This window comes from Pelobates fuscus, chromosome 4, assembly GCF_036172605.1.
Source record: "Pelobates fuscus isolate aPelFus1 chromosome 4, aPelFus1.pri, whole genome shotgun sequence".
Lineage (NCBI taxonomy): Eukaryota > Metazoa > Chordata > Amphibia > Anura > Pelobatidae > Pelobates > Pelobates fuscus.
In genome coordinates this window covers 167,236,227-167,252,322 of record NC_086320.1, presented here as the reverse complement: position 1 = coordinate 167,252,322, position 16,096 = coordinate 167,236,227, and the positions used below count along the sequence as shown (strand labels likewise).

The 16,096-nt window shown below is 36.9% G+C and overlaps 1 protein-coding gene across 2 annotated transcripts in view; it reads left to right on the top strand.

Moving 5' to 3' along the window:
• The window catches only part of RREB1 (ras responsive element binding protein 1), a 93,995-nt gene that overhangs the window by 60,084 nt on the left and 17,815 nt on the right, over positions 1–16,096 (top strand). For both annotated transcript variants that reach the window (XM_063451757.1, XM_063451758.1), the window contains 3 exons: positions 6,713–6,857; positions 7,602–7,738; positions 15,045–15,234. In XM_063451757.1, the coding sequence (XP_063307827.1) occupies positions 6,713–6,857; positions 7,602–7,738; positions 15,045–15,234 (472 nt within the window). The remainder of the gene's footprint in view (positions 1–6,712; positions 6,858–7,601; positions 7,739–15,044; positions 15,235–16,096) is intronic.

Genomic DNA, 16,096 nt, shown 5'->3' with positions numbered 1-16,096 from the left:
AGCAAAAAAAAAAACGAGAGAGAGAGAGCGCGAGATTGAATGAAAACTTGCTTGACCTGTTTTATTGTACATGCTGGAACTAGCAAACAGATCAGTATCCTATTTCACTACCCCATCTCCCCTAACTGAAAAGGTCAATGTCTTATTTTCCAGTGTGTTTTGACATTCAAATGGTAGAACATCAGTGAACATTTTTTCTTTGCTTTCATTCGCCATCCTTCCATTCCAGTAATGTAGAAGGAACACGTGCTCTGAATCCCTGGCAGTCCCACCATTTACCAAGCCTTCTGTAACTCATGGTCTACCCTGCCCAGAGTATTGGCAACTATTCCTCAGTGCACTGTGGTGTGAGCTGTCCAAATCACTTGGTGCTGTTAATTACCCACTTGGAATTGTTCCACTGTGAATGCAAACAGACCTAATTACATCTGCATTGTATTCGGTCAGACGTCTTTCATTCTTTATTGTTTTGCTTTGTTACCACAGCACTCTCATCACATGATGCGAGTGGATACATGCACAAAAACATCAAAGTCTATCTGAATAATTTCTAATCTCAAGAAAAGTTTAGATAGAGCCTTTTCTAAATTTGTAAACAAATTAGGATTGAGATTTAAATTCAAATGGTTTCATTTTTATCTCACACTAGAATTAAGATATACGATAGCATTAAAGGATCTTAACATGTATAGCTTGGAGGAAAGACGAGACAGTGGGGATATGATAGAAACATTTAAATACATAAAGGGAATCAACACAGTAAAGGAGGAGACTATATTTAAAAGAAGAAAAACTACCACAACAAGAGGATGTAGTCTTAAATTAGAGGGACAAAGGTTTAAAAATATCAGTAAGTATTACTTTACTGAGAGGGTAGTGGATGCATGGAATAGCCTTCCAGCTGAAGTGGTAGAGGTTAACACAGTAAAGGAGTTTAAGCATGTGTGGGATAGGCATAAGGCTATCTTAACTATAAGAGAAGGCCAGGGACTAATGAAGGTATTTAGAAAATTGGGCAGACTAGATGGGCCAAATGGTTCTTATCTGTCGTCACATTCTATGTTTCTAATGCCTGATTTTAACATTTGTCTTTAGAGCACTTGCATTCTGCCATCTAAAGTGAGTCAAGTGTGCTAGAAAAAATAATCTCCATTTGAATACTTGTTAAAGTGACATGAGACCGCTCAAACGAGCTTAGAGGTGGCTATTAATGCACACCAGTACATTTGAGTCTGGGAAATGTACATATTCTGAAGTGTGTACTTATCAGGGTTTGTGTGTGCATATAACACTACTATGACTTATTTTATGACAGTCCTGGTAATATGTATAAAACTGACAAGTGGGGATGTATGGCAGTAAAGTTGGAACTGGGTAGAGGAGAAGGCGTGGTTTGGCAGGCGAAGTGTAAGAATGATGCTTTCCATCGCTGATTTAGCAATACTCACCAGTTCCATCTGTCCCATTCTCTTATGCAAAGATAAGCAAAAAGGCTAAATCTACATCGGGAAACTCTTTTAACATCCTGACTGGGTTCCAACAAAAACATCCCTGAGATGTCTTTTCCCCCCAGAAACTGCAGGGACCCGTGACCGCAACAAAATGGAGCTCACATGGCACATGAGAGAAAGCTCTCCCATCATCCTTTCTCTTTCTGTGGTTTCTATGGAGGATGTGGACTTGTTTTTTTTGTTTTTTGTTTTTTTTCCCCTACAACAATTACTCTCTGAAGCTGACCTTGCAGCCATGTTAGACAGACTGGAAGAAAGTGCCCTACCATTATATGGGGGCAAGTAAGTCCGCTTTTTGGATACAATTGACACTTAAAGATTGTAAATATACCGTATTTTTCCATGTATAAAATTTTTTATTTATTTTTTTGTCTAAAATTGGGGGTCGTCTTTTACATGGAATGTCACTGCAGGCGTTAAAAAAAATAACTTGTGTGCGTGGCCTAAGTTAAGGTGGCGCCTGCTGCGTTTCAGTGTGCCATGGCCCACACAAATACATGGCCTCCCTCCCGCTGATCCACTTCTGAATGCTGTGCGAGGAGGAAGAGGTCACTATATGCGTAGGAGCTGCAGCAGACATCAGCAATTGCCACCAACGGAGCTCCAGAGACTTGCCACACCATAAAAGGAGCAGTCATATTAAGGTTTCCACCACCTCAGATAGGTCTTGCTTTCTGATTTAGATGTATTGGGATCAGGGAGCAGAGGGAATACTGTCCCAGCATGCCCTCACCCCACCTGCTGTAGTCTCCCAGCATGCACTGTAGAGCCATTAACTTCCCAGAGTACCGTAGCACAGGGGAGGTATGAGAATTAGAAGTGGGTGTTCTCTTCAGAAGTCACCTCTAAAATATCAAAATTGTTCTATTTGATGTTTAAAATATTTATTTCTTAATTTTGGGCTCAAAAAATAGGGATCGTCTTATACACAGGGGTGTCATATACACGGAGAAATATGGTATATGCCGCAGAGTGGTGTCTTCCTTGATTAGTCTGAGTAGACAAGAGACATTTTATACAATTTTGTCAAGATAGTATAGAATGCTTTCCTTTCTACGTAAAATATTCCCAAGTGTCAGAATATCTGCTGATGATGTGCCTCTGTTGTTGGCACTATAGAATGTATTTGATGGTCATGTGTTTAACACATCCCAAAATATCTCTCCTTCACAGGCCCTCCTGGGTTGGCCTGGAGTTTTCAGGGACGCATTCAAAAAGAGGCTCTTATTGTTTTTGCTAGGAAATGCTAGTGCATTAATTTCTGCATTCTGGAAGCTGTCTGCCATCCCTATTTTAGAGCCATGGATTGCATGGGTGGAGGTTATGAAGCTTTAGAAGAGGTACATTGGTCTGCTTTCGAACAAAGACACACACATTTAAATGCCTGGTCCCTGTGGCTAGACCATTTTCTCGCAACACCTTGAATTCATTCTTCTAATCCTTTGGCTTTTGATCTGGTATGTTGCTAACAAGCTTTTTTGAACTTATATTTTATTGACCCACCTGACTTGACGTATTAGTTCAACAATTTATAAAGCTTTAGATATCCGCTAGTGTGACTGAATTCATAATTTAAATTTATGATAGGAATATCCCTTTTTTTTTGTTGGTTCTAACATTTTACATCTAGATACATTGTTAGGTTTGTGTATTGATGTAACAATTTTTTAAAACTATATTTTGTTAACATATATTTTTAACATTCTCTTCTAAAACTCCTACTTAGTTTTATCCACTTTTAAAAAGATTTCTCATGATTTGTCATCTTTGCTTGATACATCTACTACTAATCTGTGTTCTAAATAGATTGTGATATATTAGCACCTAGGATATGACATAGCTCTAGTTTATCTACCATGTCAAATGACACTATGTAGTGAGCTCTTCTTCTTTAATTACAAAATGTATTCCAGAATAGCTATGATTTTTATTTTATTTTTACATTTAAAACAAACAAACAATAGAACTAGGGACCAACAATAAAGATATATCTGCCCTAATAAACGTAATAATTGTATTTTATTTTTATTTTTTTTAAAGGCAAGGAATAAAAGGACAATAGAAATAGCAGTTGTCTTCCATTATTTATTATATTTTTTTGTTACAAGGGTGGCGTTGGTCTTTTCCTTTATTTTTCTTTTCACGGTATGGAAGGTTTCGTTTACTTTTCGCAAAGCTCTTTATGCCTAGTTGCAGTGAGGAGGCTGATTCAGGCATGTTGTGTGGTTGGCTCACCTCGCAAGCCTGCAGTGTACCAGTTCTGCCTGAATTCTTTTGGATGCTTGACATTACCTCTTGTCTAACTCAGAGCTCTTCACTCATTACTGGGTTTATGCAATTCTACAGTCGCCCAAGGGAGGAGCATGATTGAACTCGCTGGTCAAAACTTTGAAGTCAGTGCTAAGATTATTACAATCAAGGCACAGAAGTACTTCTTCTTATACTCCCAAATTTCCTAAAAGAAGCATGATGTTCCTGTTATGGCAACAGGAAAACGAAATGTAATTCTGTGTGATGTTAATGATGGCTGGTTGGTACAAAATAACATTATTTGATTTGATTATTTTGTGACTTGCCTGTAGGTTCATAAGATACACTCCAAGCCATATAACCATATTTGTTCCTTGCATAGATTCTGGTGCAAAGAGGACCATGTCCCTTTCTCCCTTCTCTGTTATAGCTGTGTTGTTTGCAAACTTTTTTTTTTTTTTTTTTTTTTTTAATCACTGCACCTCTATTCCCAAACTCTCCTTGTCCTATGCAGGACATGTATAGTAAGCCCATGCATGATTTGCTATGCCAATTACCTCCTAAGTGGCACATTTGAGAGTGTTCAAATGGAGCACATAATTAAATTTGTAAAGCCCACAGATGAAGCTGTTTGTCAAACTAAACAAATATTAACTTACAGAGATGCTTCATTCTTCTTTTGTTTTTGTGAATGAAAATACTCAATAACAGAATTTGCCATGAACTTTGCACAATTTGATATGAGTGCTTTTGTTCTATTTTTTATTTTGAATGCAAAATCGACAGTATCCTTAAGGAGGGGTTCCTAACAGGAGTGTCTCTTTAATTCTACATGCCATTTGTGGCCCTGCATGGACCTTTTGCACCCAGCAACTGTGGAGTTAAGTTCTAAACTAATCTGCCTACCTTTGCACTACATGGTACACTGCAAACGTCAGGGTTAGCAGCTGAAGAGAGGGAGAGAGAGACACAGCCCCTCACTATTGGCCATAGCTTGCAGCTGTTCGGGCCTCTGGCATCTCCTGGGCAGTTAGAAAGAGTGCTGTAATGATTTCACCTCCTTCCTGAAGAATTCACTACTCTGTTGTAAACCCTGTGTCCTCTATCACTCATGTTGAACCAAGAGAACAGGTTTCACAAACTAACCAACACTTGCTAAGTAGAGGCATTGTTTTTGTAGAGAGAGCAGTGTATTGAGAGGAAACAAGAAAATGTTTTTTTGGTTTTTTTTTTAGGGATAATGTGCCCAAACCTGTTAACTTCCTGTTGCAGACAGTTGCTGTCTGCTTAATCAACGTCTTTGTTTCTTTAAAAAAAAAAAAAAGAGTGAGAAAGAAAGAAAAAAAAAAAAAAAAAAGCATGATGCCTTTTAAGATTACTCCATTTAAATATGTGTGTGTAAATACAATATATATAAAAAAAATTCTTTGGAAAAAAAAAAATGATTTGTTAATTGTCACATTATTTTACCTTGATTAAAGAAAAAAAGTGTTTTAAACATTCTTTTAAACACATTTGCTTCTTAACTATATATGATATCCATTAGTGTCTCGCCTATTATTTATTAAACACTAGAATTAAGTCTCGGGGGCATAGGCTATTCAGAGACCAGAGACTTTGGGGATTCCTAAACCCTTTTTATTCAGAATTAAGCGGTTGCAGTGGTTAATGAGTGTTGTGAAGTATGTACAGCTGTAAATGGGCTTCTACGTTTTGTTTCTTAATTTTTAAGTGTGAAGTCTATTTAGCTGTTTAAGTGTGTCTGATTTTTTTTTTTTTCTCTTTCTGATTTATGTAAACATGTATCCACATTGAAGTAGACATCTATATAGGGTACATGCTAAATGTGAGGCTGATGGATATGTTGTTGGCCATTTTAATCTCCCCCAAGAATGTGTAGTTTTATCATTTTTGTTCTTTAACCATATATATATCTCTAACTTGTATATTTAAACAGAATCTAGAAATGAGAAATCTATTAGCGGCACTACATAGGGGCATACTTGATCCTCATTCATTAAATTCCTCTTTATCCTCTTAACTGTTTGCTCAGCAGAATTGTTACAGGTTTTAGGATTATGTTGTATGCATGGCAATTACAGTCCTCTGTGTGTCCTGTAGTGCTTTTAATTCTAGCCTGTACTTGGTGGCTCATACCTTCCTTTTCCTAAGCTCATTTGGGGTCCAGATGCCTTCGCCCCCATGAATCTGTAGGATGCCTGGGATTTGGCAAATATAAAGCTGAAAACCAGAGCAATGCCAAATAAGGAGACTTGGCTGAGAGATATCAGACTTGAAATGTCTGCTTTCTGTTCACTAGGCACTCAGCCTGCACACTTCCTTTGCTCCGTTCAGTCGCTGAATTGTTGTTGGGGTCTAGTTATTGGGGATGAAGTGAACATGTGTTTAACTATGTAACTCCCACATTAGGGCTGTTGCAGAGGAATATGATATCATACTCTGCAGAGTATTTAACATCTTATTTTTGTTCAATGTGTTGTTGCCAACTGTACCTTTTATAATTATTTTGCTTCGGTCTGGAATTAATTATTATTAGCTGTAATATAGAAGGAGGAGACGCGTGCTCCAGAAACTGCTTATTAATAATTAATTCTGCTTAAGACTGAAAACTACTTTGTCTTACCGAAACAGTCTTTTAGTGTTCTTCACTACAAAAAAAATAAAAAATACATAATAATAATTTGGGAATTCAAAGTTAAGAGGACGGGAACTTTTAGATGCTCCATGTCCGCATCAGCTATGTTTTTCCAATCATGAAAAATGTGAAATTCACTTATTTTATTTATTTTTTGGCCTGGCAGTAAGTAAATTCTGTCTTACTGAATCAGTTATTAATTTATATATTTTTGTTTGTTTTATTTGTGGGCTTGCTTTTAATATGTCTGCATTGTTTTATGCTTCAGTAAAATGCTTAGTATATGTTTGTTTAGGCACATGAAAATACACGAGAAAGACCCCAGTGCTGCAGTGTCTACAAGCCCCCCATCACCACAAAAACGGAGAAGACTAACTTCTAAAAGGAAATCCATTCTTGAATCTGAAACCGACAAAGATGAGCCATCACCGCCAAAAAAGGTCAGTATGGTTAGGTTTCTTTCCTGGCAAATTGCTCTCTGAGCAGCATTTGATTGAGAACGGAGTCTGACTTTGTTCTCGTCAGGGAAGCACCTCTAGTGACTTTCAGGAAGACAGCCGGTAGAGGTGTGTTTAACCCTGCAACAGAAACGCATTCCTGCAAAAAAGCTATGTTTTACTTTGCAGGGTTGAAACGGCAGGAAAACTGCACAAAGACAACCTCCAGTGGGAGGAAGTGGTGTGGGTGCCTTTAGTGTCCCTTTAAGTTTCTGTGGGAAGGGAATATACTTTGTATTGTATTTATGTGTTTTTTTTAACGTCTTGTTAGCATCTTCTTTAACACTATATTTTTGCATATACTGTTATGTATGGTAATACAGCCCAAGGACTTCTAACATAAGCTCAGTGCAAAGAAAAACATTTTTTGTGTTTTGCTTTTTGTTTTTAAATTTTGTTAATTGTACTTGTCAACCATTTTCCACTGCTGGCACAACATATTTTGTTAATGTCAGTGTTTATTGATATTATATAAGTAACTACTTCAAACCCTTATTGTAAACATTTTTTTACAAAATCCAATTCTATTTTTATTTTTTATTCTTTTAACTGGCTGCTAAATCTGGTTATCAAGTAATCTGCTGCTACTGCTGTAAATTCTTGAAGATTTATTAGTAGCATATTGTGTCAAGAAAAACAATTTCTCCTACCATGTTTGAGTGTGACACATATTTCTTTATTTTCAAGACCATGGAAGAAATTCAACCTGTTGAACCACTGAAAAAGACAGAAGATGTTGTCCACTGCCCTTTGTGTTTCAAAGAATTTACATGCAAGCCAGATCTGGATAGTCATATGGAGACACACCCTGAAGCCTCATTGAAGTAAGAGAAAATGACTTGCCTATATAAGTTCATTGCCTTTTATTATGCATAGCTAGTTTAGATGCATTGAGATCTTTTGTAACTGTCCACGTTTTATTGAACTTATTTGCAGTAGGAATTTTAATGAAATTATACAAGCAGTTGGAAAGCATTTTAAAATGTTGCACCAATATGAGATGCAATTTATTTTGTTCCATCTTGAATTTACTTTGTTTGGGCCTAACAGTCTCCACTTTTAGTACTTTGGTTTCGGCATTAATATGACCGTGGAATCGTAGAAAATAAGAATGGCATAGCTACAGTCCCAGAAATGTCAAATTATGTTTTTTGCCCCACTGTACACTTTGCTTTTCAAAGATTATGTATCCAAGTGTAAGATGAGAACATACAACTACAAACAGTAGTTTAAAATGCTCTATTTACCAGGTTCTCTCTCATCGTGCTTCATGCTAATGTATTAGACATGAAGTTAATTAGACCAAAACAAGTGATTTAAAAAAAATAAAAATAGTAATTTGATGTGCTAAATAGTACTTCCTACTTATTTAACATTGGTAACTTGATCAGCTAGATTTTCATCAGATTAAATAGCACAGATTTTGTTTTGTGTTTTAAAATAAAATACATGTATATGTATATACTGTATATATTACTCTCCGTCTGGTGAAGCTACTTCATTATTGGACTGCATTATTCCATGTTGTACCTTTGTGCAGTCGCCCTGTTTGTATGTGAAACATTTGTCCGAGGCATGCAGGATCTCTGTTTATGGGTCACACCGAAACCGTAACACTGCGTCTGGAATGTGCATGGCAGTACGCCCAATCTATAACCAGCAGCCTTAAAATAGGAAGACTTAATTATATGGTTTTCATCCCTGACAGAAGAGGGATGTGTAAACGAGCATGTGTGTGTGTGTGTGTGTGTGTGTGTGTGTATTTTTATGCTAGAAGTTGACGGGCAAGGTTGCCTCGTTTCTGCATGTAATGAAAAAAATGTAAATCCGTGTGCATGGTATGTGCACATTGAATCACTCTGATAAAGTTCTAGCTTATTCAGAGACACAATTAAGAACATAAACAAACCATCTACAAACGCATTTGCATTTAATTAACAGGGAGGAAGCTTCTACTAATGATATTCTTTGATGGTAGATTTATGAAGATTTATCAATATGCGGAATAATATTGACATTATCTGTCTATTGAAATCTGTTTATCTATTACCGGTAATTAAAATGGATATAGAAATAAAGCAATCCAGCAATGCTCAAAATTCATGTCCCAACAACTCTTGTCACCGTCAATGATGCGAGCTGTAGTCTAACAGTGATTGGTGTCTGCTTAAGGTATGTGATGAACTGCACACTTAAATTAGAAAAGAGGTATACAGATGGAGAGCACAGTAACACTGCAATTCATAATGCATTGCATTGTAGCTAATTCATAGACCTGACTATGCTGGCCACATCCCCTAAATGGCCATGGACACCGCTCAGTCATCCACATATTTCCTGGAGTCGTCTTTCTCAGCATGGGAGATCGTTCAGGGTGCTACCAGAATAATAAAAAGACGAGTGTAATAAAAACCTCTTAGGATACCACTCCACACCTGTTGACAGATTTTCAAACTCCTGCCTAGACTAAATGTGAGCATGGAATCACAGCACATAGTAGCATTTGGAGTTGTTGCTTGTATCTCTACGGCAATTTTCTCTTGCAGCCTCTTGTTATGATCTCAGCCAACTCCCCTGACCCCTACCACCTTCTTTCTAAGCTGCTCCTCAAGGACAATACAGGTCATTGTAAATCCTCTCCAATGTTTAGGAGGCAACTAGGGATATAGTATCTTGCACGTCTCATGGGATTTGTAACCCTCACACAAGCTTTGTCAGGGGCTCTTTAACCCCTTAAGGACCAAACTTCTGGAATAAAAGGGAATTATGACGTGTCAGACATGTCATGTGTCCTTAAGGGGTTAAAAAGGCACATATTTGTAATTTTTTTTTTTTTGTATTCCCAGAAATGATTTTGTATGTGTGTGTGGGTTTATTTATTTATTTTCTCCTTTTTTTAAATAAATATAAAATGTGTGTATGTGTACACGTTTGAATAAATCTGATGAATTTGGTTGATAGAATAGTCAATTGAAGTCATATTTTTCAGAAATATAAATTAAGGTTGATAGATTGCTTTATTATTATTTTTTTTTAATTTTATTTTTTTAATGCATTGTCAGCCCATGCACTTTTACTTATATGTAGTATAAAATTATTTATTTATTAGAGCTCCTCTCCTCCGTAAATGCTATTGAACTGTTTACCTGGTGAGTTGTGCAGTGGTGGGACGGTACAACACTTGACTCTATAACTCTACTTCCCATGGTGCTCTGAGGTACACTTGTGAAGGGTTAGTTGTCAGCTTAGAAAAATCATATGTGTGCTTGTCGGTGTTTGTATATGCATGTATAGTATGATAGAACAGAATAGAACAGAAAGTATTGGGTTGTGTAAGAATCCTAGAAGTGACCAATCAAATTTAGGCAAAATTACAATAGTTTATAGTCACTTTAAAAGAATAGCTATTACACAAACTTAAAGTGCAAATATTGAAATATTGTGTGCCCTGTGTGTCTTAAAAAGAGGAAAAGCTTTAATAGATTCAAAATCATCACCTGTTTCTGCTCTTTTGAGTTGAAGCTAGTCCTGTCATGCAGAGCAGGAAAGCTTTGCTTAGCCACAGCTTCTGGATCTTAAACCTGTCTGATAAATCCCAGCATTGGGCATTACTGTGAACAATATCTTCACAACATGTGTTTTCCAGTGGGAGAGAAAGGTAACAGTGAATGTTCTCTGGTGAGTTTACAGACAACTAATGATCTAATTAGCTTTATGATTGAAAGCCATTAAGCGAACATGTAAAGAATACTCAGGAGGCCTGTGTGTTATTTAATTACTCATACCTACACTGAAACAAGTGAGGAGCATAATAGGAGTTCTTTTTGGTAAAATGTATTTATTTATGAAATATTTTACCAGGAAAGATACATTGAGATTTCTCTTGTTTTCTAGTATGTCCTGGGTCCATAAAATGGATAGGCAACAATAAAATACACAAACAATATTAATACACAATATATACAAAATGTAACATAGAACAGGTAGGAAATATATAATCAACCATAACACGTGCATTATGTTTTGAGGTATGTAGAGAGGGATCTCTTAAAGGACTTTAGGCTTGGGAAAGATTTTAAAGTGTGTGCGGGAGGTCGTTCCATAATTGCGGCGCTCTGTAGGAAAAGGTGGATCGGGCTGCTTTCTTTTTGTATTGAGGTAGACTAAATAAAGTGCTGGTACTGGATCAGAGGTTATAGGAGGTGGGAACAGCCGAGGAGAGACTTCTGCTCAGGTAGGGCGGGAGCTTCCCAGAAAAGCTCTTAAACACAAGGCTGGAAAGATGAAGGGTGCGTCTGGATTCCAGCGACAGCCAGTCTAGTTATTTTAGCATTGCACAATGGTGGGTCCTTTAACCCCTTAAGACCGCAGGGCGTTCTATGCCGTCCTTATTTACATGGCTCTAAACGCCGAAGGGCGGCATAGAACGCCCTGCGATCTTATGTACTTACCCGGTCGCCAGCGATCGCGGTATGGAGACTCACCTGGGAGCCCAGGGAGTCCCCCTCCGTCCTCTTCGGCCCCCCTGGGCCATGTGATCGCGAGGACCTCGAGATCACATGGACGGCATAGCTGTCCAAGGCAATGTCAGCAGGGGGAGTGCCTGTAATGACACTCCCCCTGCTGTCTGAAAATAAAATAAAAACATGCTAAATCAGTGTAAAAATAAATAATATATACTTAAATCATTATTATATCATTATTATATATATATGATCGAAGTATATATATACACATACACTGTCTAAGTGTATTTTAATATTAATATATACATAATTATATATATATATATATATATATCAAAATACACGTACAATGATATTGATTAAATATATATATATATCATTTTCATTATATATATATATATATGTATATATATATAATAAAAATAAATATGTAAATACGTTAAATAATAAAATAATAAAAAATTATATATATATACACGTGTAATTTCGTTCTAACTGTATTTTAAAATTAAAATATATATATTGATATCAAAATAAATGTAGAATTAAATAATTTTTATATCTAAATACATAAGTATATACTTATATATCACCTATATATAAATAAAAATAATTGTCAAAATATATATATATATATATATATATTAATTCTACATATATATTTATGTAATAATTTTACATAATTAGGTAATTTTATTAATTACAATTTGCAGGGCCTGCCTGACAACCCAGGCCGAAAGTTCAGGGAATTACATTTTCTAGCACTATATTTAACCCTGTAACTTTCCAAGACACCATAAAACCTGTACATGGGGGGTACTGTTTTACTTGGAAGACTTCGCTGAACACAAATATTAGTGTTTCGAAACAGTAAAATGTATTACAACGACGATATCGTCAGTGACCGTGACCTTTTTTTGCATTTTTCACCCACAAATGGCACTTTTACTGACGATATAATTGTTGTGATACGTTTTATTGTTGTGAAACACTATATTTCTGTTCAGCTACCTCTCATGTACAGGTTTTATGGTGTTTTCAAAAGTTACAGAGTCAAATATAAGGCTTGTGTTTCAGTTTTTTCACATTAAAATGCGCCAGGTTGGTTATGTTGCCTTTGAGACCGTACGGTAGCCCAGGAATGAAAATTACCCCCATGATGGTATACCATTTGCAATAGTAGACAACCCAGGGTATTGCAAATGGGGTATATTCAGTCTTTTTTAGTAGCCACTTAGTCACAAACACTGGCCAAAATTGGCATTCAAATTAGTTTTTTTGCATTTTCAAATATTAACACTAACTTTGGCCAGTGTTTGTGACCAAGTGGCTACTAAAAAAGACTGGACATACCCCATTTGGAATACCTTGGGTTGTCTACTTTTGCAAATGGTATGCCATCATGGGGGTAATTCTTATTCCTGGGCTACCATATGGTCTCAAAGGCAACGTAACCAACCTGGCGAATTTCAATGTGAAAAAAATGAAAAATGTAACACGCTGTATTTGACCCTGTAACTTCCCAAAACACCATAAAACCTGTACATAGGGGTTATTGTTTTACACGTGAGATATCACTGAATACAAATATGTGTATTTTATTGCAGTAAAAGAAAACAGTATTTTGACATTCACAGTTAAAATGTCACGTAGAACTAAGAACATTTTTAAAAAATCTTATTTTCTCCCATTTTTTTTATATTTTATTCATATTCAATTATGTTCCATACCTAAATATTTGATGTTAAATGAAAGCACCGTTTCCCCTGAATAAAATGATATATAATAAGTGTGGGTGCATTTAATATGAAAGAGATGAATTACGGTTGGACAGACATATAGCGCAAATGGCAGGTTTTGTTTACGTTTTGTTGTAATCACAACTTGTACATTTGGCTGTGGTCTTAAGGGGTTAATTACATTGTAGCACAAATCGGCAGAACAAGTTATACAATGCATTAAGGTGAGATTGCTGTGCAGGTGCATATACTACATCCCCATAATCAATGGTTGGCATCAGCATTTGCTGTACAATCATTACCTTTACTGTAGGACTTAGGCAGGATTTGTTTCTGTACAAGGCACCTAGTTTTGGATAAAGTTTAGATGCAAGTTTTTCTATGGAGGCCAAAAGATAGATTGGGGTCTAACATACCCAAGTATTTGAAAGAGTGGACTGCTGTCAGTGTGCTATTTTAATTAGTTTTGATGGATAGTTGGGAATTGTGTAATTTGTGTAATTTAGGTACTGTTCCAAAGATCATTGTGACCGTTTTGTCAGTGTTTATGAAGAGTTTGTTTTTTGCGATACACTTTTCTACCTCTGTAAACTGGCCTTGGAGCACAGCCTCAAGCTGCGGTAGATCGGATTTGCTTGCATAGATTACTGTGTTGTATGCATACATGTGTACATTTGAGGATTTGCATACATTAGGCAGATCATTTATAAATAATGTGAATAGTAGGGGGCCAAGAATGGAACCTTGGGGAACACCACACGTGACTGGGAGAGGGAGGGAGTCGCTGTCAGAAATGGACACACATTGTGAGCAATCCGATATATATGATCGAAACCAGGGGACAATCACCAATACCTTTTTGAGTTTGTGCAGTAGAATGTCGTGGTGTACTGTGTCAAAGGCCTTTGGAAAATCAAGGAAAATAGCTCCAGTTAGATCTCCTTGTTCCATGCCAGTCTGGATGTCATTGCAAACTTTTAAAAGGCAGTTGTAGTGGAGTGATTCAGGCGAAAACCCGATTGATCAGGGGTCAGATATTTTGATTGTTGTTAATACTCACATAGTTGCGTATGGACGCGTTTTTCTAAGATTTTTGACAACACTGGGAGCAATGATATTGGGCGATAGTTAGAAACCAAAGTAGTGTCACCACTTCTATGGATAGGCACTACTCTTGCAGTCTTCCAAAGTTTATATATCCAGACACCAAGGATTCGTTAATTAGGGTTGTGACAGGTTTAGCAATTGCTGGCTCACTGAGCTTCAACAGCATTGCTGGGATCTGATCAGGTCCAGACTGTTTTTTCATTTTTAGATTATTAAGGTGTTTTGTTTTTTTTACTGACCCTAATTGGTACAGGGCTAAAAATTAACTATATTGGGTCTTTGTAAATTTAGTGGGGCCTGATCCACAAAATATCAATTAGTCTCTCTCCAAAGATGGTCTACTTGTACAGTCATGTTGCCGATATGTTTCCCTCCTTAATTATAAAGGGACATCTAACAGCTGACACTAAAAGAAAGAGGTGATGTAATGGGCACTGTCACTACTTGCGGACTGTTCCACCTCTTAGTAACCAGACATTTATTTCTAATTTATATGTAAATTATAGTAGGTGTCATTGAACCAGTTTAGGTTATTCCTAATTGCACGTAATGTACACGTATAGCTAGTAGGGGTTTTGCAAATATATTTTTTTCCTTTTTCTGATGATCTGCTTGCTACCATATATATTTGCAAGTCTATACTAGAAAGGTTTAAACTTCTAAAATGCTATTAGGTTTTTCTTTACTCTCATGTGTATCTTGTTTGTTCACACCTAACCGTGACTATCATTCTTCAAGTTGCTGCTCCTGGTGCACCAATTTAGAGAATATGTACAGATGCTATTTACCTTAAGTCTGATTTCTCTTTTTTTCCCCAGGTGTGATATTTGTTGCATTTCATTTCGCACCCACCGGGGCATGCTGCGCCACAATGCTGCAATCCACAAGCTGCTCCCCAGAGACCCGTCTGGAAAGCCTTTTATTCAGAATAATCCCTCCATCCCCGCTGGATTCAATGATCTGGGTTTCACAGACTTCTCTGCCAAAAAGTTCCCTCTCATTTCCCAGGTAAAGGCATCTTTATAAAAACAAGTGACGCTAAATATAAAGTGCACCATAATGTATTTCATAACATGCAATCAGACCATTACATGCCTTTTACAGTCTTTCAGGTTTTTTTTAAAGTGATGTACATGTAAAATTTAATATGGCTGTAATGTGCTTAACCTGACTTTGCATCAGCGTACATTAGTTTAAAGGGACACTATAGGCACCCAGACCACTTCATCTCATTAAAGTGGTCTGAGTGCTCTGTACCTGTCCCCCTTAGTCCTGTAATATTAAACAGCAGTTTGTGAGGCATTTTACCGGACTTTAGGTCGCCTAACGGACACTTGGATGTCCTCAGGCTCTGCATGAGGACAACCAGTGTCATTGAAGCAATGCTTTTCTAAGGGGAGTGTCTAATGCACTTGCCGTGCATACGCATTATGTCCCCATCAGATTACGTCGGAGGAGGCAGAGCACAAACCCAACGCCGATCTCCCTCGGGTGAGTAAATAAAGGTGTTTTTGTTTTTTCTTTTCTTTACCCCTTTACGTACAGGGTGTGGGGTGGGGCACACTGCGGGCAATGTAATATGCATTGTTTGCCCATCGGTGATATTAGATGGTCCTGTGTGTCCACACTGGATTATTCTGCACCCTGTTATGTTTTTGCTCCAATATCACTACACTCTTTATTATCTGAGGAGAAATAGACCTGTCATTCCCAGTTATTTATGTTGCACCGTTTAGGGATGAGAGGTCGCTTTTCTTCCCTAATGTTTATGGGTTTGTTTGTGTGTGTGTATGTATGTATGTATGTATGTATGTATGTATATATATATATATAATATATATATATATATATATATATATATATATTATGG